At 40.4% G+C, this 22,837-nt stretch overlaps 1 protein-coding gene across 5 annotated transcripts; it reads right to left on the reverse strand.

Annotated features, from left to right (window-relative positions):
* Positions 1-3,669: 3,669 nt before the first annotated feature.
* Positions 3,670-22,024, reverse strand: LOC135585545 (dual specificity protein kinase YAK1 homolog). Of its 5 annotated transcripts, none has more exons than XM_065173961.1 (19): positions 21,279-22,024; positions 18,473-18,672; positions 17,637-17,790; positions 17,436-17,545; positions 17,233-17,302; positions 17,052-17,134; positions 16,885-16,963; positions 16,728-16,768; positions 16,306-16,428; positions 10,572-10,722; positions 10,372-10,486; positions 10,186-10,268; positions 10,010-10,084; positions 9,616-9,690; positions 8,701-9,524; positions 7,892-8,065; positions 6,301-6,569; positions 4,702-4,823; positions 3,670-3,938 (listed from the first exon to the last, which is right to left on the reverse strand). In XM_065173961.1, the coding sequence occupies exons 1-18, from the start codon at positions 21,468-21,470 to the stop codon at positions 4,738-4,740; spliced, it is 2,904 nt and encodes a 967-aa protein (XP_065030033.1). In that variant the 5' UTR covers positions 21,471-22,024; the 3' UTR covers positions 3,670-3,938; positions 4,702-4,737. The 5 variants fall into 5 exon arrangements, 4 of the variants coding, with proteins under 4 accessions (XP_065030033.1, XP_065030031.1, XP_065030032.1 ...); XM_065173959.1 differs by having other exon boundaries at positions 21,261-22,024; XM_065173962.1 differs by lacking the exon at positions 3,670-3,938 and adding an exon at positions 4,909-4,967 and having other exon boundaries at positions 4,736-4,823; positions 21,261-22,023.
* Between the last annotated feature and the right edge of the window lie 813 nt (positions 22,025-22,837).

The following is a 22,837-nucleotide window of genomic DNA, read 5'->3' on the forward strand; positions in this document are numbered from 1 at the left end:
GATATGCTCGTCATTTTCCCTAAGAAAGACCTGGAACTTCAACCTCCGGGAGGTATTAACGTTATAGTGGTTGGAAACTCCCTCTCCCGAGCTAACTCCTTAAGTGTGTCTTTCCTTTGAGGGTATAGGACTTTCCTCACAATGGCCTCATATTTCTTCCTTAGTTTATTGGCGTTGCTATGATGATCAAATCGAGGCGGGTCTATTGACTCTACCAATGGCTCACAAGTAGTAGTAGCTTAGGCTGAACAAAGCTCCGGTATGCCCGATGAGGAGCTAGGTGTAGGGAAATCTGGGGCAACATTACATGCATAATGGAAGAATATAAACACAAATCTTATATTTTCACAGAAAATTAATCTTTTATCGTTGTGCGAAGATTGGTGCGCAAAAACCCGCAAAATCGAAAACTACACGTATAAGAAAGTTATGTTACCTAAGGAGATCATATATCCATAAAATTCTCTAGATCTATGGTAGAGGAAGAAAGAGGTCAACTGTCATCCTCTCTAGCAGTGATCCACATGACAGGGGCTACGAAGATGCTCCTCAAATCTTCTCGATGCGCGCACCACGCAATCAAGAAGAGGTCAACCCTTCTTACTGTCCACATGCCCCAAATAGGGGCTACATGTTGAGGAGGAGAGTGAAAGATAAGAATAAAATGTGGCAGCCAAAAAGAGTCAGCCTATGACCCTTTAGTTCTCTCCTATTTATATAAATCTCATGTCAACTTAACCCTAATGAATCATGCCCTATTGGGTATTGGATCTTCATCCAACTACCCAAACCTCTTATATTAGTGAATCTCTATCCAATAATCTCTTATTGACTTTTATTGGATTTCATCCACAGAATTCAATAATCCAGTGGCATATTGGATATCTAATAAGATAGGAGCTCCAACGGATATCACATATCTGAACCTCTACTCGTCGTAACACCTACCATATCTATGTCTTTCTAGGCCCAATATCTAGCTAGTCATAAGTTATACTTATCAGAACTCTTTCTGGTTCAGTGAATTATTATCTCTATATTAATTCACTTGACTCATCGACTACGGACGTACTAGGCCACTACGTCGTATTCCCCAAATAATACAAGGGAATCCAATCCATTGGACTTGTCTGTCCTCTGTTACAGTATATATATAGTCCCTCATCTATCTAATATCTTAAAAACTATATACTGGGCATGATGCTATCAGGCTCATACGATTTCTACTCTAGTCTTTCTCTAATTGGATTCTCTTAGAGAACTCTTTCTCTCTCAATCCGAATGACCCTGACTAGGGATTTGTCTGAGCAATAACACATGAAATATTTTTCTTATGACACCAAGAGTGGATGATCCTCTATTGATACTCAATAGCCCTCGTAAGATTGACTGTCATTTTCGATGATCGATTATGCTATATTTGGAACTTCCCGGTCTATAAATTTAGTATAAAAAAGTAAAGTACTCATATAGGATATCCTTGGTATCTTAAGTCTAAAGACCAAATACACCACTGGAATGATAGAATCGCTATTTGACAATGAGGTATCATCAACCATCTAGTATTCTATGAGCGGATCGATCAGTGAACTCATTCTCTAATTAGCAAATCTAGTATATCCATAGTGTCTCCACATTAGCAACTATGAGACCAACCGCCTCTATTATATGAATGAGTATATAACACACTAGTCTATCTGGTTATCTCGATGTCTCTCTCGAGTAACTTATGATCGGGATTATTTAAGGTCTGTGTTTAAAGGCCAATCGGTCTTATTATCATGATCTTATAACGATCTGATTCCCATTGCATAGATCCATAGACATCACAATATATTCAACGTACAAGATAAAGTGATAAAATGTCAAATAATATAATAAGAAAAAAGCATGTGTATTATGTCACATGTGTCATCACTCACATAATTGACTTGTAAGACACATATCACTAGCACTAGGCACCTTCCTCTTCAAGAAGTGTAAATCCATGCTCGTAGAATATTCAAATTACAAGGCTGAGAACTAAAAAAAGAGGTGGAGTGAAGCGATGGGAGGTTCGATCGTACCCCATCAATTAACTAGTTCTTGTCTATCTTCCAAACTGTCTCGGAGGAAGAGAGTATGTACCTCAGTTGAAGCACTTATGCCAATTAGACAATGTTGAATCTCTAGCTTCAACTTGAACTCATAAGGAAGAAGCACTCCTTCCAATCTTTGTAGTTGGAAGAGGCACCATTAATCTTGAAATCTCCCCAAATGATTAGGTAGTAGCCACTTCTCCCCTTGCATAACAAAAAATAAGCGACGAAAAGGGTGTGAGTTGGAGTAATATCAACATATCGGCATTCTCTGATGAATACTATTAAGTAGCGACATTAGTTGGGCACCATTTAAAAAGGCGATGTCTCCCACTATTGGAGGTAGGACACTATCACCGGGTGGAGGGAAAGATGGAGTCCCAACTTAAGGGCATCGTAAGATGAGTAGAAAGATACGAGGATGGGTCAAAAGGGCATTGATCGGGTCGGGAGACTTGTGTAGGGAAATCTAGGGGCGATATCACATGCACAATGGAAGAACATAAAATAAAAATCCTAAATTTCCTAAAATGTGTTCATCGTTATATGAAGATTGATGCGTAAAAACCCATAAAATTGAAAATCACATGTGAGATAGTTGTATTACCTAGAGAGATCATATATCCTTGAATTCCTACAAATATGTGGGAGAGGACGAAGGTGATAAAGTGTCATCCTCTCTAGCAGTGATCCGACGATGATCCCAACAATGCTTAAATCAACAGGTTTTATTCGATGGATTTATAAAATAGAAAGATAGTATTTTACTCAAATAAAACCAAAGATGCATCGGAACCGTCTGATTGAAGTGGAGGTTAATTTACGAAAGAATTATACAAAATTATCAAACACGACCGCCAAGTGCGCTTGCACCGATAAGTGGAGGGTTAATTACGGGAGGATCATACGAAATTATCAGACACGACTTATTCTAACACCGCTAAATGCACTTGCACGGGTAAGTTCCTGCTCCAAAGTTGACACCATTGTAAAATGGTCATTTAGTTGACGTGTCAAACTAACTAAACGCAAACGCACACCAAGACATGACCATGTCGTTGGGTTGCCTGCATGTTAGAACCCAAGAATGTCGAATCTTGATTGCCTACATGTGGGACGGTCCAATTTGACTTGTGTGCCCTTTATAGAGGGCAGGTAACTCTGATTGCCTCCGGCTCTCACCCACCCACCCGACGTTTCTGGGCAATAAAGTGCCCGAAGCGACACCAGCAAATGGACGAGCTCTCTATCTATCTATCTATCTATCTAATAGGGGGAGGCTGAAACGAACACGAACGTCATCGGCGGCCACCACCACTTTGGTCAACCAAGGCAGCAAACAACCGGCCACAGAGGCTGTTCACAATACATAAGATTACGGAAACTTACTTTTATAGGTCGCCAGGTTGAAGCTCAGTTAAAATGAAATCCTGTCTAACGGTATAGTCCATCACGCCCCTAATCTGTTATAGCCGCCTCTTTGTCGCACCTGTCAGTGCAGGAAGAAAACTCAGATTATGTCAGACAAATCCATTTATACAATTAATCACCTATTATGCAATTTGGCAGCAAAAGTAAAGAGACAGTCGCATGGAGTTGAAACATCAAGGTCATATAAAATGCAATGTGTTCCCATGACCATAACATTATATATTTGTGAAAAGCACAGTGTATCAGCAACCCCATCAAGGACTGTCACAAGCAACACAAGCAAGGCAAGGCAGCTGGAATTGGAATTTCCAAGTAGAAATTTTCAGTTCCGGGCAAACGGATATGGTTGACAGCCTCAGATCTTTCCATAGTCCTTTTTCGAATGGGATGTCGGTAGGGTTGTCGCCATGGAATGTCCAACCCTTCCTCCTGTAGTCCAACCAGCCAACAAAAAAAAAAAGTTAATCGTCAATAGGAAAATCCAAATCAGAAGCGACTAAGAGGCACTGACATACAAAAGGGTACAAAAATGTCAGTAATAAAAGCTGTTTTCTAGCCATATGGATTAAAAATACATGTAAATTTCATTTCTAGTGATATCCTATTGGTGTCACCCGGACGAGGCAAAGAAAAACAGATCACACTGATTTAACATCAACATGGGCATATATAGCTAGTTGCTCCCAGTTTACAAGAATGGGAGATGAGATTCAAAGTGAACCATACAAAGAGGATGTACGTTGGACAACTTGATCGAATAATAAACTACGTCCTACTGTAATTAACATGCGCTAATGGTTACAATCCATAAATAATCCAACTCGCAATCGCTTCAATGACCAAAGTGTATCTAATTGTCAGGACTCTGTACAACTAAAATAATGCTCACTCTCAGACATGACATTAAAAAAAATTTTATAAGAGGCTTGGTTCATCCAAAAACTAAAGAACTCAACCATGTAGCCTACTGTCACATAAATCTTAAATGTGAAAACCCATATGTTATACAAAATATACAATTTTTAAACTAATATATATTTGCTAACAACTTTGCCAGCTGCAAAATTGTCATAATTCATTGCCTTATAGTAAATTAGTAAAAGATTAAGAAAAAGAAAAGGTCACTCATCTTTTTGTGACTATTTTCTCCAGAACATGACAATGCCCCATCATCTCAGAAAGATGCATATACCTGGTACAGTTCAAAGGATGACAAGCCCTCTAGTAATCAGAAAAAAGTCTGACAATCCATAGGCTTGACTGATGAAACAAAGATTGCCCTCTTCATGTAGACACCATCCTCATATGGATTGGCTATATGTAGCAAAATTTAAGATCAAGAAAGCTCCCGAAATTCTTTCCCAACATTAGGCAAAAGAGGATGGTCAAAGAAGCTTACCTTTTTGTTTTTAGTGATCAAGAAGCAACTCCTATAATTACTCTAGCCATGGTAAGAGTCTAGAAAGAAAATAATTACAAACAATTATAAAAAGCAATATTACAATGAAGGGTACACCCTGGGTACTGGTGGAACATCTAAAATTAGTTGCATTCATGCAAATACTGGCCATGTGTAAGATATGCATGAAAAGCCATGATGACTATATATGAAATAACCATCGTAATTTGTAATATCTAACTCTACTGTATTGATTAGAGGAGATGATTTTCTTGTAAGTTCCACACCGGACTTAAATCAAGGTTTATATAGACTTCCCAGGTGGCGATCAAAGGCTATAAGCTTCAAACATGGTTTTTTACTATCAAATAACAAAGCCAATGTAGTATAGACTTAGATGTGAAATATTATGTACCAAATGATGCGATGATAAATTTATACCTTACATTAGAAAATAATAGTGGTGTAAAGCAGGTCAGTATACATGCTTGAAGTTTTTGCCACCAAGATTATGGAATTCAAAACCCCTAACCAACTTCCATTAAGGTGCCTGAAGTTAATTGCTTACTCTGTATTATTTTCCTTCTATTAGACATGAAAATTTTCTTCTCATTTCATAGTGGATTAAAATTCATGAAGCATATGGGATCAGCTGCCTTGTTGAGAGTTCATCCACAGCAGAGGTCAGCAGTGATACAGTCTAACAGCTTGAAAATGCCAAAGGTGATATAACCAACAGACTGAAAATGCCAGTGTATTCTAAGTTAGTGTCACCTTTCCACCCTCCAAGAACAAAACATGGATCAAGTGTGGCAGCCTACCAACCAGATCCAATTTGGCTAGGTTTTGGTTGAAAGCAGATTCAGGCATTCCTTGCCATACTATGATTTTGTCAAGTTGGGTTAGATCATCAAGAAACTTTAATTAGACACTCACTATGATCCTTACCTACAATAGTACAGACTTTTCTATATATAACCTCCTTTCTTTGTGTACCAATTCTTTTATATCTAATACTATCAATCTTCCCATACTTCTTTGATACCTGCTTAGTTCATGTAAACAAATTGTGTTAATTCTCCTAATCATCATATCTAGTCCCTTCTCTGAAAGTGTTCCTATATCCAATTTGCTAGCGTAATCCTACAGTCAACAATATCCCACACCAATATATTGTTGCAGATATCTGCATGTTACATTTCCTATCTTCAGAAACAACAGAAGTATCCTGCTGCACTTTGAATGGCCAATTCTTCAAAGAAACCAACTGAGATGTATAGCAAATTGCACAAGAAGTTTCATTTATAAACAAGCAACATCAGAAAGCAAGAAACCAGTGGCAATGGTATCAACTTGAAAAGAGGAAAACTTTAGACTAAGCTGTATGATTACCCCATGGCATACTATTGCTAAACATAGCATTTGCAGAAGAATGAGAATCTGCTCTGTTGTAATTTGAATAAGCTGGCTGGCCATATTGATGACTTCTTTCACCATGCATAGTTGAATTCATGTAATTGTACCTATGAACAGATTGCTGGCCAAAACGGCTTGGAAAGTTTTGCAAGAATTGAGGTGGACGACCATTCCCACCTCGTATTTCATGGGAAGTAGAAGGGTAATTCTCAGCAAATGAATATGTCTGACGAAGACCATCTGTTCTGTAATCAAACAGGAAAAGACAGAAATGTATTTCATTTCATTGAGGAGAAAAATTAAAAGCAGATGGTGGAGAATATAAAACTATGATTATACCTAACAATTCATACCAACCATCAAATTACAAAAATAAGATACAGGTGCACTCTGACACAAGTGGCACATTGCACAGGATAGTGTTGTCGCACCCTTATGCAATGACACCAAATAATCAAATACATAATAAAATATGCACTAGTAGCATCTTAAGATTTAACATTTTTTCACTCCCCTAAGTCACCAGTAACTTTGCCACCAATTTTTCTACAAAGTGTAGCACAAATGATAAAATGACATGAAACTTGACATAGACCACTAGATGACAAATCTGAATCACATTATATTTTCAACATTTTTTAATTTTCAAACTTCCAGGACACTAATCCATGCTAGGACAAATGTCAAAATGGTTTGAATCATATCAAATGAAAAATGTTGATGGCTTACCTAAACCATGGGTTTTAGTAAACCAAAAATCAATGAGAATAGGTCCATTTCTGTATCTTAATTGGGGTTTCTATTCCTGCAATATTGAATTTGTAGAAGCATGGGAATGAAAATAAGATAGAACAAAGAACCAATAACGAAAATGTGTGCTAGTGAGCAAGTCTCAATCTCATCAAATTGTTTTGTAATTGGCTAAAGGCAGGAACTCATTACTCGGTGCCAGACGTTACAACAGATTTATTGAACGGGGATAATAGAAGGAAAACTAGAGTATACGTGGAAAAGAATATCTTCCTCCTAAAAAATCAAGAGCCATACAAGAAAAAAATCTGCCACTTAAAAATTAAGTTCATAACTTAGCAACTTCTTCCAAACAATAAATATTTTCTTCATAGATCTAAAATTTTAAATAATTTTACACATGAAATTGACTAGCCAAGATTCAATTACACTAGAGTCAGGCAGTGTCTACAAAGAACCAACATAAACCATTGCTAGGTGATGAGGCAACTTCAATCATGGACATGGTTTATCTGCATCTGAGCATCCCTACATGCAGTGACCAGTGACTAATACATATTTTGGTGCAGAGAAGTGTGGGAGCCACATGTGATGCTACTAGATAAAGCCAGGGAGCACGACCGTGTCAGGCATGACATGATGCAGTAGGGGTGGTACTGTGTGGCACATGTTGCCCTACTGAACTGCAAAAATCATCTGAATCCTTGCTTAATAATCAGAGATATTAAATTCAAGATACTAATCTTTCCAACTAAAATATCCTTAACTCCAAAAATGCATATAGATGACAACCAAGGGAAATAGATGGTGTTCATACCTTTGATTTGATGATAAGAATTTTGTGCTTGGATAAGCTTGGTTATGGGCATATCTGCCAATTCCACTAGTTAGTACGGCCTCATCTGATGGGTCAGTAAGACGTACACAATTTGCAAATTCTGAATTCAGGGAGCTGACTTCTGCATTATCCTCTTGCAAAAGGGATTCATCACTGGAATAAAAGAAAAGGGACATTGAAGTATATGAAATTAAAAGAAAAACATGCATAGGTTAACTGGATATGACAACATGCCAAGATTATTATAAACAAAGCAGACATAACTGAACAACAAGGCAATCTATTGACACGATGTTTGACATAAATACAAAAAATTGTTTGAAATGTATATATATAGAAGTTTGTAAAGTTAAACTTGTCCAGAAACATAAAATGAAACATAATATAATCAAGTTTATGAATAATATGGGTATGTTACAAATTCAGTCATACTAAAAGAACACCGACTATGCATTTTAACAAAAGAAGCCAGGAGACAGTCTTTAACTTAAAGAAAACAGTTTCTACAGAAAATAAAATAAGTAGGATTCTCTAAATCCTCAAAGATGAACTATCCAATTCTTGTACTCAGCAGCTGGTAACCATCTTGTCATAATGATTTTTCTTCTAAAGGTTCAGTGATACTATTATCTTCTAGTAAATTTTTTGTCATTTTTCTTCCATGCAACTTGCACATGTATTGAACCAAAGCTTACAAGCCAATGAGGAGGGTTAAGGAAGCAAATGCTCAAGTTCTGGAATGCACTGTAAGTAGGCAATACAAAACAGGCATCCAGGTTGCAACTTACCTATAATTGGGATCCCAATCTGCAGGATCAGGCAGCGATGAACTGCCTTCTGGTTTATCACATGGAACTTCCAAGCTGTGTGAAGAGACCACAAAGGAATTTTGAGCTTGAGGGGCTGGATAACTCTTCTGATTGGCTGAATTGAGGCTCGAAGACAAGCCATTCCCTCCACCCATCTGTTGCCACCAGTTAGAATGACTGGAAGATGAAATTGCAGAATGAGGAGAACCACCGTGTCCTCGGAACTGAGCATCAGGTTGGCTACAACTCATACCATCACCACAAAATCCTGGTCCATGATCGGCACTTCCAAAAGGCTGCATGCAGATTGTTGGGTAGCCCCAAGTTCTTTTATTGTACTGGCCAACCGCAGCTGCTTTACCCAAAGAGATACCACGAACACTGCCTCTCACAGGAGAAGTTGGACCATACTTTCCAGGAGAAGCAGATGAAATCTGCATCTGTGAGCTTGGAGGAGTGAATTGTGAGGGACTGGCTCCGAGAGACATTGGTCCCAGACCTCCGTAAGGACTAACACCAAACCCAGTTCCATGAGACAGCTGAGATCTATGTCTAGCATCTGGACTAGATCCAAGGAATGGTCCGCCAACTTGCACATGCATATTGAATCCACATGGACCTACCGGTGAATTATAGGCATGCACACTGTTAATGTCACCATAGCTTCCGTAACTGCTCCCAAGACCTGTATTATCATTATAGCTACCATGGCTCCCCAAGCTGCCATAGCTACTGCCATAAGACATGGGTACCTTGTGAAAGTGAGGGCTATTGAGTGGTAAATACTTGTTAACGCTCGAAACCTAAAAAGTGGAAAAATTGCAAGCTCAGACAGGACATCAAATGAAAACAAACAAATAGCATTCACAAATGACAAAATGGTTTTACAATGACCTGGGGTGAAAGACCAGCAGCCAGCCAATGACCACCTCCTGGATTGTGGTCTACTGTTACAGTATGAATGACAGGCTAAAAAAAAGAAAGCAAGGTATTAAGCTCAGTATCTGACAGTCAATTCCTGTAAAATGTCTCACATATATTTAGTAGCATGGAGAAGCTAGAAGCATCAGAGACTCATCACTAAGTTCCTAAAGATTAGTTACCATAGTCACATAGATAAACAGGTGAACATACTAAAAAGTGCTAATAAAACTCTAGCATCAAATTAATAGAGTACAAGCATCAGATCATGCAAAACTTTTATAAAGGAAAGCTAGGTGGCTTAACTTAAATATGCAGGGACCTCAACGAATGTAGATATCGTAAGGTTCTAAAAGAGTTCACTTACAATTCTTGGAGACTCAGGGGGAGGCTTATAAGGACATCTGAATGGTTCTCCAGTGACAAATGGGTGACCTGAAGCCTGAGGATGAGCATATAATATACATAATTGCATCAAATTGGAGTAGATAATTTAACTCTATAAGCTAAATGGCATAAGCAAATTAAATTTAGATTAAGAACCTGTAAGGGAGACCACCGTTTTCCCGGATCAAATTCAACAAGGCCCCTCAAAAAATCAACCAACGCCAAGCGAGTTAAACTTTCTGCAGAAAAGTTACTTATTTAGATAAAAGAAGATAATGCTATTCGGCATTTGCAAAAACTCTATGCAGTAATATAAATTGTGAAATTAAAAAAAAATCAAACCTCTTATGATTTCTTCCTCTGGCAAGTTTTTTCTGTAAGGGTAGTTGGCGATGATATCTTCCAGCTTTACATGATTAAAGTAGTTTTTTCCTATTGATGGCCTTTTTGATTCTCTCTTTAGAGATATCAGGAGACAAAAAGAAAGCATGAGAATAGAAAAGAAACACAACATTATTTATTATAAAATTTCCATAACTCACTGCTTCAAATTCCTCCTCAGTTAAAACTCGGTAAGCACTAGTAACTTCCTCGGATGTCTCTTCATGCTCCAAACGATAAATACTTCCAACATGCTTAAAAAACTTGCTGGTATTTTTTGCATCCCTAAGCAAATTATCAGGTGGTTGCCCACTGTGGAGATAGCAAAATACCAAATACACCATTAGCAACTTGAGGTCTTGAGATGATTTCAGCTATCAAACAAAAAACTACACAAAGAACAATTGCATATAAAGTTAAATGAATGTCTAACACCAATTTGTTACATCCTTTTTCAGATGTTCCCTATCTACAACAATCTTCAACATAGGTGATGATAGAGCTAAATGGCTGGGAGAAATCAGATTAAGAATGAGGAAAGATAATTAAAATACCTAAAACAGAAAAGAATTTTGAACCAAGAACTCATTCAATTTAATCTGAAGACTGAAAGAAACTAAACACAAAACTAAACCTGACACACTCAACTTAAACCTTAGCTGTCTTACTGTCACGGACAAACTTCGAAACAGGATGTTTGACGTAATGCTTATGTATGTCCGTGTCTTTTGGCATGTTCATGCCTTGTACAACATGTAGAGGGGCGGCCGAAGGCATAATAGTCCCATTTTAGTTGGGTTGGTGGCCTCTTTAGGCTTGTAAAAAAAGGTTGTGTCATGTGGACACGTGCGAGAGCTTTTCGGTCTGTAATGGACCATTTTACCCTTTGTTGTGCCACTGTTCAGAGCTTGTAAAGTCTGTTTGTAATTTGCATTGTCTATGAAGTGTTTTTCGGAGATGTTTGCTTGTGGATCCCGATTGAGGCGTTCTCTCTAACCCGTTCTCTCTTTTGGTGGTCCTAAGGGACAGTGGGAGGCTTCGGGGAGGCTGACCTTTGCGGACGGACACGCAAGGGTGCCGCACGACTTAGGCAAAACCAGCTAAGTCCGTGTCATATGGTATCAGAGCGGGACAAGCACTCATAGAAACACTTAGCATGCAAACGTGGGGGGCCTAGCGGGGCTGCGTTGAGGGCAGTCAGCACACGCGCGACCGTTTGGGGGAAAACGGACATGGAGATGTAGGGAAAAGAGTCGCTCCGAGGAGCGGGCATCTGAGATTGGCATTCAGAGGAATGGCCAACCCTTCGCGCAAGAGGTACCACGAGAACAGGCAAGCTTGGAAGAATGTGGAGCGCACAAAGGTTGGGATGGCCGAGTTTGAGCTACGGCTCAACGTTGACAACTATACTTGATGGTGCTCTAGGCAAGCGAGGCGCTTGGCAAGAATGAGACCATCCAAGGTGGAATGAGTTGCTCAACGACCAAAAGAGTTATGCAAAGCTCACCGAGGTGAGGGGAATTGCTAACTCGAAGAATTTGGTACTCATGCATGGGCATGTATGCGGACGATGGAATGTTCGTGGCCATCCCAAGGCGACCGAAACTCGGCGCCATGGAGCATTGAAACTTTCTCTTCGGCATGTGAAGGATACGTCCGTAGGAGGCTGAAGTGTGCAACGAGTTCAGCATGTTGCTAGGCCTTGAGGGGTGCAGCGGGGGCTGTATTGACGGGGAGTCGCAATCTAGCAAGTGCGTTTGCAGGAGGCAGAACAATGCACAGTTTGTTCAGCAGATCGGAGTAGTCCAAGGGGATGGTGGTCTCCGAAACGAAGAGAGATGTTGCTCCAATGGGACAGTTATCCAGGAGGGGTAAGTCCCGGCTCTCCAGAGGGAGAATCATGTGAGACGGACCTCACAAGTTGAGGAGGAGTACCTCAACAAACAACAACTCCATGAAGCTCGATGGACTGAGCAAGCGGCGAGGAGTCGTCGAATGATCTCGCTTGAGAGAATGCATTGGTGGATGCATTGCGAGATCAAGTGGGGGAGCGACCTAAAGCAACTTAAATGAAGGCACACTTGGAGTCGATATGGAGATCGGACTCAAGGGAGGGCTGACCCGTGGAATGGTGGGCGCAAGGGCCACCATCAACTCAATGTAAAAACGAGGAGCGGAACAACTTGGGTGTAACTTGGCGAAGTACTCAAGCCGCATAAAGGGAGCCAGCATAGAAGTTGGAACGTGGAGCAGAGGCACAGTGCTTTCCTTAGATAGAAGTCAAGGACATGAACTCTTGCAGAGGCAAGAGTAGGATCATGTTGTTCCATGGGTCCTTCATTCTGACGGAGCGGACTCATCTTGCATGGTGCCAAAGACGAAGGGAGCTTCGGGGCACATGCACCTTATCTCGGAAAAGCATTTGATGGAGGAACTAAGGCGACTCAATTTGCGGAGGTGAAGTTGGGTACAGAAGGCCTTAGCACGGGGCAAGAGGACGCAGAGGCGGGTACTCTTGAAGAATATGCCACAGTGTTGCCATTCAAGTTGCCATAAAGGAAGCAGTGCGCAGCGGAGATTGTGCTGGTAGGGGCAGAGGCTCAGGATCCAGACAATGGTGCACAAATTACAGTGAAGTCGGTGGACTTCGGGAGCTACTAGGTGACGGACTGTCCTAGAGCGGTGCTTCATCTAGGTGTGACCCAAGAGTGGGTAGATGAAGGTCGATTGCCAAAGGAGCGAACAAAATCGAAGGTGGAGGAGACCCTGCGATGTATTGGCAGAGGCCACACATGGAGGGTTCACAATTCGAGTTTATTCCACAAGGATCAGAATGCAATGGAGATGTCACCAGGAGGCGACATGGTGCAGCGGATCGTGGTGGAACAGTTCGTGGCAATGCGACACACACGACATAGTCCCGGGAGGGACTAGATCATATGGAGGTATGATCGGGAGCTACTGGGAGCTCCACTTCGGTGAACAACACGACGGCAAGAAGGGCTATGGATTCAAGGAGTGAAGGCCATGGTACCGCAGAGGCGGGTCTTCCGTGCGTGCATCGAATTTTGCTTCGGATGAAAGCCTTGGTCATCAGCATATGGGGGCTGGGTTCCACCAAGGGAAAAGTTCGAATGCAAGTACCAGTGAGTTCCATGGGAGGAACTTGATCATGCAGAGGTATGATCGAAGCAGCTGGAGAGTTGGACTGCTCCAGAGCTCATATTCGCTTAAGGGAGCCCGACAAGTCAGGGGACAAGGTCGAGTAAGCGAACATTGCTACCAAGGAAGCTAAGGAGAACAGAATCGGTGCAAACCCTACAATGTGATGGCAGAGGCCATGCATGGGAGTTGCAGTCTGTCTTTCCATCGACCAAACAGACTGCTTGGAGAACACAAAGGTGTTGAAGCAGGGGGTCGAAAGGGGCGAGGAAGCGACGACGAGTCCAGAGGGACTTAGCTACCCAAAATCAAGCATCAGTCAGAATGGAGGTGGACTCAGAGGAGTGCCACGGAGACATTTCTACTGATTGTGAAGAAAAGGGATTCAGAGGCGAGGCGACGGATAGTAGTGCCATGGGCATGGCAGCGCCATGGTACCGCAGAGGCGGGACTTCCGTAAAAGTCATTGATCCCTTGCTCTCATGGAGGGAGAGCGCTTGGTCGTGAAAGGGGCCGAGGAGGTGGAGTATACAGAGGCAATCTCCAAGTACCGAGACAAGGCTGAAGGGCAGAGGCCAAGAAACTTCGTAAGACCGGTGTCAACAAGTTTCTCATCAAGATAGCCGTAAGTGAAGGACTTCGGGTCATGCAAGAGTGCACGACCAAGGAACGAAGCAAGCAGTACGCGGTGCTGTACCTTTGCTACTCAGTGGAGTAGGCGGCAGGGTTGATGGAGAAGACGGTACAATCCCAGAGGCGACCTCATCTATCAGAGAATTACTCCAAGTTGGGGTGAAAACTTCCCGCATTCCAGAAGTTCGATGGCATTGAGAAGGTGAATCACAGTAGCTAACTCAACGCAAGGAGTGCAAACACTTCAAGTGCTTCAGAAGTGTGAGCAAAGAGCAGGCGAAGGCCAGTAACCAGCTCGATGCATGAAGTACAACCTCGAGCAGGCGGGCGAAGTCAAGTAACCTTTGCCTTCTCAACTCTTAAGAGAATGGGCGAAACCGAGTACCCCAATTCTCTTATCTATCCAGTAGAGGAGCTCTGCACAAGTTCAAAGACCCTTCGAAGATAATGGAAGACAATAGTTGTCAAATCCTCACCAACGGTGATCAGTACTATTGAGAGTAGATTGTCCGCTTCATTTCCCAACGAAATGCCAATCGAAAGCGGAAGTGATGCGAACCTACTTGGATGTGACAACTAACTGGAAGAAGAGTCAATGAGCAGATTTTGTGGAGGAAGAACCCAAAACTTCAGAAGTTTGCGAGGCGATGCTCGTTAAAGCTCCAACAAGCATCCACCCAGTTCAAGCAGCATGTGGAAATTTTGAGAAACTGGCGCAGTAAGGATGGTCTTTTCCTTCATTTGGTGGATCCGCAGGAATCAACGAGGATCAACACAACTCAGCCAACCCCACACCAGAGTCAGAGTCATTGGCGAGTTGAAGCAGCATGGCGGATCAAAGGTTCGACTACTCAAAAACAGCAGCGGAGAGCAACTGGGAGCCAGGAGGCGCATTGCAGCTGGAGCAGAAGATTGAAAACTCAGCAAAGGCGAAGAGTTGCAGTGTTCACAAAGGCTTCGACGAGGACGTCGAAGGAATAAGTGGGGGAGAATGTCACGGACAAACTTCGAAACAGGGTGTTTGACGTAATGCTTATGTATGTCCGTGTCTTTTGGCATGTTCATGCCTTGTACAACATGTAGAGGGGCGGCCGAAGGCATAATAGTCTCATTTTAGTTGGGTTGGTGGCCTCTTTAGGCTTGTAAATAAAGGTTGTGTCATGTGGACACGTGCGAGAGCTTTTCGGTCTGTAATGGACCATTTTACCCTTTGTTGTGCCACTGTTCAGAGCTTGTAAAGTCTGTTTGTAATTTGCATTGTCTATGAAGTGTTTTTCGGAGATGTTTGCTTGTGGATCCCGATTGAGGCGTTCTCTCTAACCCGTTCTCTCTTTTGGTGGTCCTAAGGGACAATGGGAGGCTTCGGGGAGGCTGACCTTTGCGGACGGACACGCAAGGGTGCCGCACGACTTAGGCAAAACCAGCTAAGTCCGTGTCATTACGTTGGATCATCAATGCACAAGACATGAGGTTTGATGTTGTTACCAGTTCCAACGTGAGAACAATGACTCATCAAGTGTCATGACAACCCACATCCAATATAAGGAACATGCTGATGTACACATGAACCTGTCAGCCTAATTTTATATTCTCAATCCATCCAGTATATACTTCAACCACCTAACTCAAAACTTAACTTGACAGAGTGTCATATTAGAATAATCAACTCAATTCTGTTCCGCACTTCAATAATCAAATTAATAAGACCAATTTAGGAGGATAATAACAACGCAAACTTGTTATAAGATCCTGCAAATTTGGCAATAACTTGTTATGACTTCCTATGAAGATAACAACCAGTAGTCCATATAAACCAAATATGAATTTAATCAGCTAATACATATGTGGGCTTGTTAATCGGTCTAAAAAGAATTGCCATTTGCAATCGAGGTGTAGTAAGTCTTTTTACTAATATGATTCATAATATATTCAAATTCCTCTCTATCATCACAATCATGAATCATGCACCACCGCCACAATAAATGAAAAAACAACAGTTGTCAAGATATTCTTATAACAGTGTGAAAATGTATTCAACATTGCGAAGAGTCCTACTGCTTAGCTACTAGATGCTTTAAACAAAGAACTTATAAGACCTACCCCAGTATCTGTATCATCCGCTTCAGTAGATCATATTCGGAAGCTCCAGGAAATAAAGGCAATCCTAGAAACAGTTCAGCAACAATACATCCGAACGACCACATATCAATCGAGCTTGTATATCTGACAGAAATGTTAAGCATGATACTTTTTACACAATGATTACAAGCAATTAACCAAGATGATATTGATGAAGAGCCACATACACTTTGTCAAATAGAATTCTACTGCCACCTACATATATCATGAATAATCCACAGAAGAATAACACTCACAATCTGGTATCATCACTCAATAAGAAAATTAAGCTCAATATTGTGATGCAAAAGGAACAAGGAGAAAACCGAAATGCAAGATCAAACAATTTTTTCCCAAAAATGAAAGAATAGTAACCAAATTAAGTAGTATGCCAGAAAGGATACGGATAACCCAGAAGAACTTCCGGAGACCTGTAGTAACGACTCTGCAATACACAGGAACAAGCCTTGCATGATAAGCACACATATACAGTACTTTTTATATCTGTAACTCTTCAGATAGAAAATTGCATGTAAGACTCTGATGAGGCAGCAAGAGCACCTGAATATATGAGTACACTGTCCGACCCTCCATACAGGCTGATCCAAAATCAATAACCTTTATTTCTGTTGGCTTCACACTGTGGAATTCAAGAATTAAGAGTCAAGGTTCAACAAACAAATAAAATCCAAAAAAATCCTGCCCTGGTGTTACAATTAGCAGCTCACCTTGTAGATATAAGTATGTTTTCTGGCTTCATGTCACAGTGTATTATGCCAGCATCTTTCATGACAACCAATGCGCGCAAAATCTAAGGATTGACATAAAAGGGCATGAATCAATAATGAGAAATGAATTTTATAAACCGAAGCTGGAAATGTTTGTACACTTGACTTGAAATCAGCTCACCTGTTTTGAGAACATCTGCACAATGTTTAATGATAAACCTTTGAAGTGGTTCATTTTAATTAGCTCATACCTACAGAGATGATAAGTGTATATCAGATTCATAAACATAGCAAAATCATTCATCATTAACACCAAAATTTGTTTGCTGTATATATATATATATATATATATATATATATATATATATATCAGAGACAGCTTACAGGTTTGAGCCAAGCATTTCAAAGGATATGCACAGGTGTCGCTGAAATACAAAATAATCAAGGATGCGGACAATGTGATGTTTATCATCAGGATCAAACTTCTGATTCAACTGCATGGAGCAATATAAAGAAGCATAGTGATTATGACTTTCCATGCACAAACTCAATATGCACACACCTACTGCCCCTCATATTATTTACCATGTGCAGAATAGAGACCTCAACCACTGCCTGCCGATAATAAGCAGGCTGGTTTTTTATTATCTTCACAGCAACATAATTGTTGGTCTCCCAATCCCAGCATTTGGCAACCTGTCCAAAGGTCCCTTGGCCAAGCATATCCTTGACAGTATACCTAAAATCCAGAAAGAAAACTATAACCAAGTTTATGAAAAAATCATTTGATAATGCATTACTTTAGATATCAACAAACTAACTGGAATGCAATCATAGTGAAGGCATTAATTGCAAACTCATTGCTTGTTGAATGTCAAACTCCAAGAACGGTTCAAATTTTAGGGATTCAATTGATGAGCTAGAATTTGCACAAAGTATAGTCCCTCCTTTCAAGTAATATTCAAAGCACCCAAACACTCATATGTCTTCATATTCTGAAAAGTAATTCCTTAATCAGATTCACTTTTGGACTAATTAATCCCCTATACAAGTTAGTTTCACAAAAAAGAACCTTGATCTTAAATTTCTTTTAGGTCTTAGGATCGACCATGTTATGAAGCACTTTCTATAAGTGATTATTTATAGTACAATATCGATATTCAAAGTAAAAAACAGATAGCTGGTGTTTTTCTTTTCACTATTCTTACAGCAATAAAAAATCTATCGTTCAGATTTGTGGAACACTACAACTACAAGTCGTACCTGCTGAAACCCCAAACATAACCAGAGTTGTTCAGGGCCTTCATGGTTTTAACATCAGAGAACCACAAAAACATCTTATGAGTGTATATCAAGAAGCAAAGTTTTAATTAATAAAAGAACCTAACCAAAAATGCTATAAAATCATAGTGGAGTCAAACCTTCGTTTTCTCTCTAAATTGACCAACTCAAAGTTCACATGTAAGATAAGATCTGAATTTGCATTATCGTAGCCATCATTCAGCACTCCGATTGAAGGATTTGTTAGGAAGCGCTTTGGATTCACTGCCTCTGAATATTTAAATGTGGGATTACAGATTTGATAAGTTTCAACTAGGCCCTTGGTCAGTCTTGTCACCAGCTGCATAAGCAAATTTGCTATCAGTACTTAAAAGTTCAAACATTGATATTTGTTAGAAAGAACCATAATCAACAGCTTGCACCAACATGGTTGTAAATGATGGGAAAGGTATGATAATTCAGTAGTTACAAGATGAGGGTGAGAAACAACAGTTAACTGTAAAAACTCATAAATTCACAAAATAGCTATTCATAATATGACCACACTTGCATCATATAAAATAACATAAATGAGGAAATTATGGTTGCATTCAGTAAAGTGAACATAATGATAACAATATAGACAGTTAGAAGAACAAGAGCAGCCACAGAAACAACTTGAATCATATGAGATAGCTCAGAGTTACCCATACATGGGGACTCTAGATACCAAGGTCCAAGGTTCAGGACATATTGTGCAGGCACTTAACAAGCATGTAGAAGTGTGCTGCACAATTGTGACATTGTCAAAAATCACTTGCGTCCATAATTGGAGGCACAGCATACTGCAGGATGGGCTGGCATTACCCAGTGCTCCATGGCAGCAACCAGCCAAAACATCTTTGGCAACTAGCACCTCCTTCCTTGCATATTACTCTGTTAAAGTTAAGATCACCTTGTAGGTAATTGCTAAGTTCAGTCTAGTGTACAACACAGATCACTACCACCCAACCATTTCTACAACCATTGTATTAATGACATTCAACTCTTAAAGCACAACAATTAAAGCAAAATTGCATTATTAGCTTCCAACTATTGCCAATCCTTTAAAATTAGTTCTCAAATTCTAGCCTATGAAGCATGAATATGAATGCTTATATTACAGACTAGATACAATACAGATATGCTGACATGACAAATCTCATGAAAGTAAGATATGACACAACATGAGCAGGACAACTTGTGCACGTATATTTTTTCTATATCATTATAATTGCATACTTTGTATAACATGGGTAATTTATGATTATCATATATGAAACTTAAAAGATTTGTCAGAGGTGTTCAAACAAAATATATAAACATTATAAGTACGTCAAACTTCCAAATTATACATACATATACCCAGAATCTGTTGTTTCATATATATATATATATATATATATATATATATATATATATATAAAACACATAATACAATAAACATAATAAAAATGTATTGAACAACTGGACATATGTTGGTATGTGTCCCAAATTGGCCCAGAACAAATTATGAAATGTTACTGATTCACGAGATATAGCCAACTACCAATAGCTGCCTAAACCGTGCCACACAACAACATATTTATCATAATTTGGAAATAGTTCACCTTTTTTGCTTCTAGGCTGGACTTAGCTTTCCTAATTTTGTTTTGTGTCCTGGTATTTGAAGCAGAGTTATTAAGAAAATAAGGGAAGATTTACTCACAATCTCATCACCAAAAACATAAGCTCTTCCCCCTTTCCCATCTTAATGGAAAATATGGTCTAGTTCATTAAGTAGATCTTTTTTAAACTGCCCAGACACCAAAGACAAGGTTCTTTGGGGTCTTTAAATGGATGCCTAATGTCCTTAGCTATCTGTATAGCCATCAAACAAGTCACATTTCCTTGCAGCAGGAACCGTTTTATCACTTGCCACAAACTATGGAAGTCCAACAATACTCATCAGATAATGATAGAGATTTCTTACAAGACATGGTTATCACATGCCACAACAATAGATAAATAGCTAATTTTAATAAGGCCATTATTTGATAAATGCATAGTTCAATCTGATTAAAGCAGCCTAGACACATGCATGGAAATGTCAGAAAGCTTATCTTAGCATAGAAAACCACTTCAAAGATTGAGAAAACAAGAGTCACAATTGAAAAAAAAAGCCAAAAAAAAAGCAACCTAACTTATGTTTTCACTGCTTAGGTTTTCGTCAAGTTTTCCATTATAGCAGATCTTCTTAGTGCTCATGGTATGTTAACAAGCGTGTTGCTCACCATGTTTAATTGCTTGAAGTCAATGTCATTAGGGTCAAATGGTCTTATTTAACCATGATGCTATTATGGACAGGATATGTAACAGGGTCGTATGCATTAACTACTAGAACCAAGGTACAGCAGAACAGTAGTAGTACATTTCATGTTTCTTTCTCCCACATTGTAAAATTAACTGGTCTCTTACGATCGACAATCTCTTGAAATGCACATGATTCTCCTGTCAATCAATGTAACCGATATATGCCTTTATTCTTACAAAACCTAAGATTAGTAATTGAAAAGCAAGAACTTCAAGGGTCAATCTAAATTGTACAAACAAGTTATTGTATTAAACACTCAGTAAACAGCACCACACCAGGTTGAATCATTTCTGATGGGAATGGATTGTTTATCTTTGATATAAATGCTGATACATTGCATTTAGTTGAAGTTAAATAAGGGTTTGTTTTAGGATCTGTTTTCATATAGGAGAAATCTCTCATATGCCTTTCTTCATGATGCAAATCTACCAGTATGGAAAGAAAGCATTGTTTCATATTGGTTTTGTTAAAAGAAGACATGGAAGAAATATTTGTTCTCAGTTTTAAGTATTATGGCAAAAAGCTAAACGAAGGTTATCGACAGTGGAAAGAAGTACAGGTCTCTTGACGATCACCCGAAGTGTGGTGCTGCTGCTGCTGCCGCTGCCGCTGCTGGATTGCGTTGAGCTCGCCGTAGAAGACTGGGAAGGAGAGACATACGGGCGGAATGCTTTCCGAAGCGGATTCCACGATGAGCTGGAGGGGGGCGGCTCATCACGAGATCCATCCTCCACCACCACCACCTTGCTGGCATCAACCTCCGCCATAGCCCCCGACCGACCAGCCCTACTACACCATCAGCACACGCGGCGCCACCCGACCTAAATCTACCACGCCGAAGCGCCGCCGAGATCCTGGATCGTGTCAGCTGTTCCCCGACTCAAACCCACTAGTCGCCGAATCCCTCCGGACGATTCCAGTCCCATCACCTCAATTCCGACGACGCATCGGGGCGGAGGAGGAGGCGCCGGCAATGACCGGATCGGGAGCTCAAAGGCGTGCAGAAATTATTCCGGAGCGGACGGGAAGATCGCAGCAACACGGAATCGAGGAGGGTTAGGGTTATCTATGGCGATGATATCAATAATTAATACAGAGGAGGAGAGGGTGGGCAACAACGAAATGGTAGAGGGGAGAGAGCGGAGGGGAGGGGAGGGGAGAAGAGTACAGAGAAGGAAACCTTCCTCCCCGGGATGAACGAGGACTGGATTTCGGAATTTTTACCCTTTTCGCCTTTTTCTATTGTTTTCCTTTCGAATAAAATAGAACTATTTAATTTTCCTCCTCCGTTCTTCGCCTCGCTCGTCCATCGGTCTCTCGTGTACCGAGACTCAATAAATTGGCCACAATTTTATCCATTATCATTATATTGTTATATATGTGGCCGAACTAACCGTGGTTAACAATACCCGACGCGCCGGTTTCGTCGATGCTTGCTCCTCTGGGGTGGGCCCCCAACTTTGTCTAGTGGGAGAGAGAGGGTTGGAGCGGGTGCGGGCGGGGGAAGTACGCTTTCTCTTTTGTCTCTCCTTTTACCCCCTTATCATCATCGTTATTATTGTATATTATTATTGTGGGATATTAGATGAACGGTGAGATGGACTTGCAATCGATCACCGGAGGACGGGATGATCTAAATCCTACGGTTGGCCGACTGTTTTGGACCGTTGGGACGTGGTCGTGCCTCCCAGCCTCCGCCGTGGGATCCCGTCCGTCAGCCTTCGTCGCTGGGTCCCACCGCCGACGCTAATAAGATAAGCTGGCGAACACGTGTCGGTCCCGAGCGCCCGTGTTTGGTTTCACGCAAGCGACGCGTACAGCGTGGACTACTGACCAATAGGTAAGCTTACCTTCCGCGCTCCGTTCCTCCTCTCTGTCACCGTTCATGACGTATGCAGTTCCAAATTTTGTTGGGAGGAAAGGAGAAAATTTCGAAAAAAAAAAAAAAAAAAAATCAAAGATCAATATATATCATAAATTGAAGATCAATTATAAGATCTTGAATTATCTTTACTTCAATTCCAATAATCCAGAGAGAATTAAATTTAAAAAATTTAAAAATATCTAAAATATTCCTCATGTCTTATTCTTCCTTCATCAAAACCAAATAATATATAAAATATTTATTAAAAAT

Source organism: Musa acuminata, chromosome BXJ3-11 (assembly GCF_036884655.1).
Source record: "Musa acuminata AAA Group cultivar baxijiao chromosome BXJ3-11, Cavendish_Baxijiao_AAA, whole genome shotgun sequence".
Lineage (NCBI taxonomy): Eukaryota > Viridiplantae > Streptophyta > Magnoliopsida > Zingiberales > Musaceae > Musa > Musa acuminata.

What these genes read in the sequence shown, in the direction of transcription:
- LOC135585545 (XM_065173959.1), bottom strand. Translation starts at nt 21,470, where the DNA reads ATGGCGGAGGTTGATGCCAGCAAGGTGGTGGTGGTGGAGGATGGATCT. An exon ending in AATTTAGAGAGAAAACGAAG is followed by an intron (nt 17,791 to 18,472) that starts GTTTGACTCCAC and finishes TCTGGATTTTAG; the next exon opens with GTATACTGTCAAGGATATGC. An exon ending in GATTGGGATCCCAATTATAG is followed by an intron (nt 8,066 to 8,700) that starts GTAAGTTGCAAC and finishes CTTTTATTCCAG; the next exon opens with TGATGAATCCCTTTTGCAAG.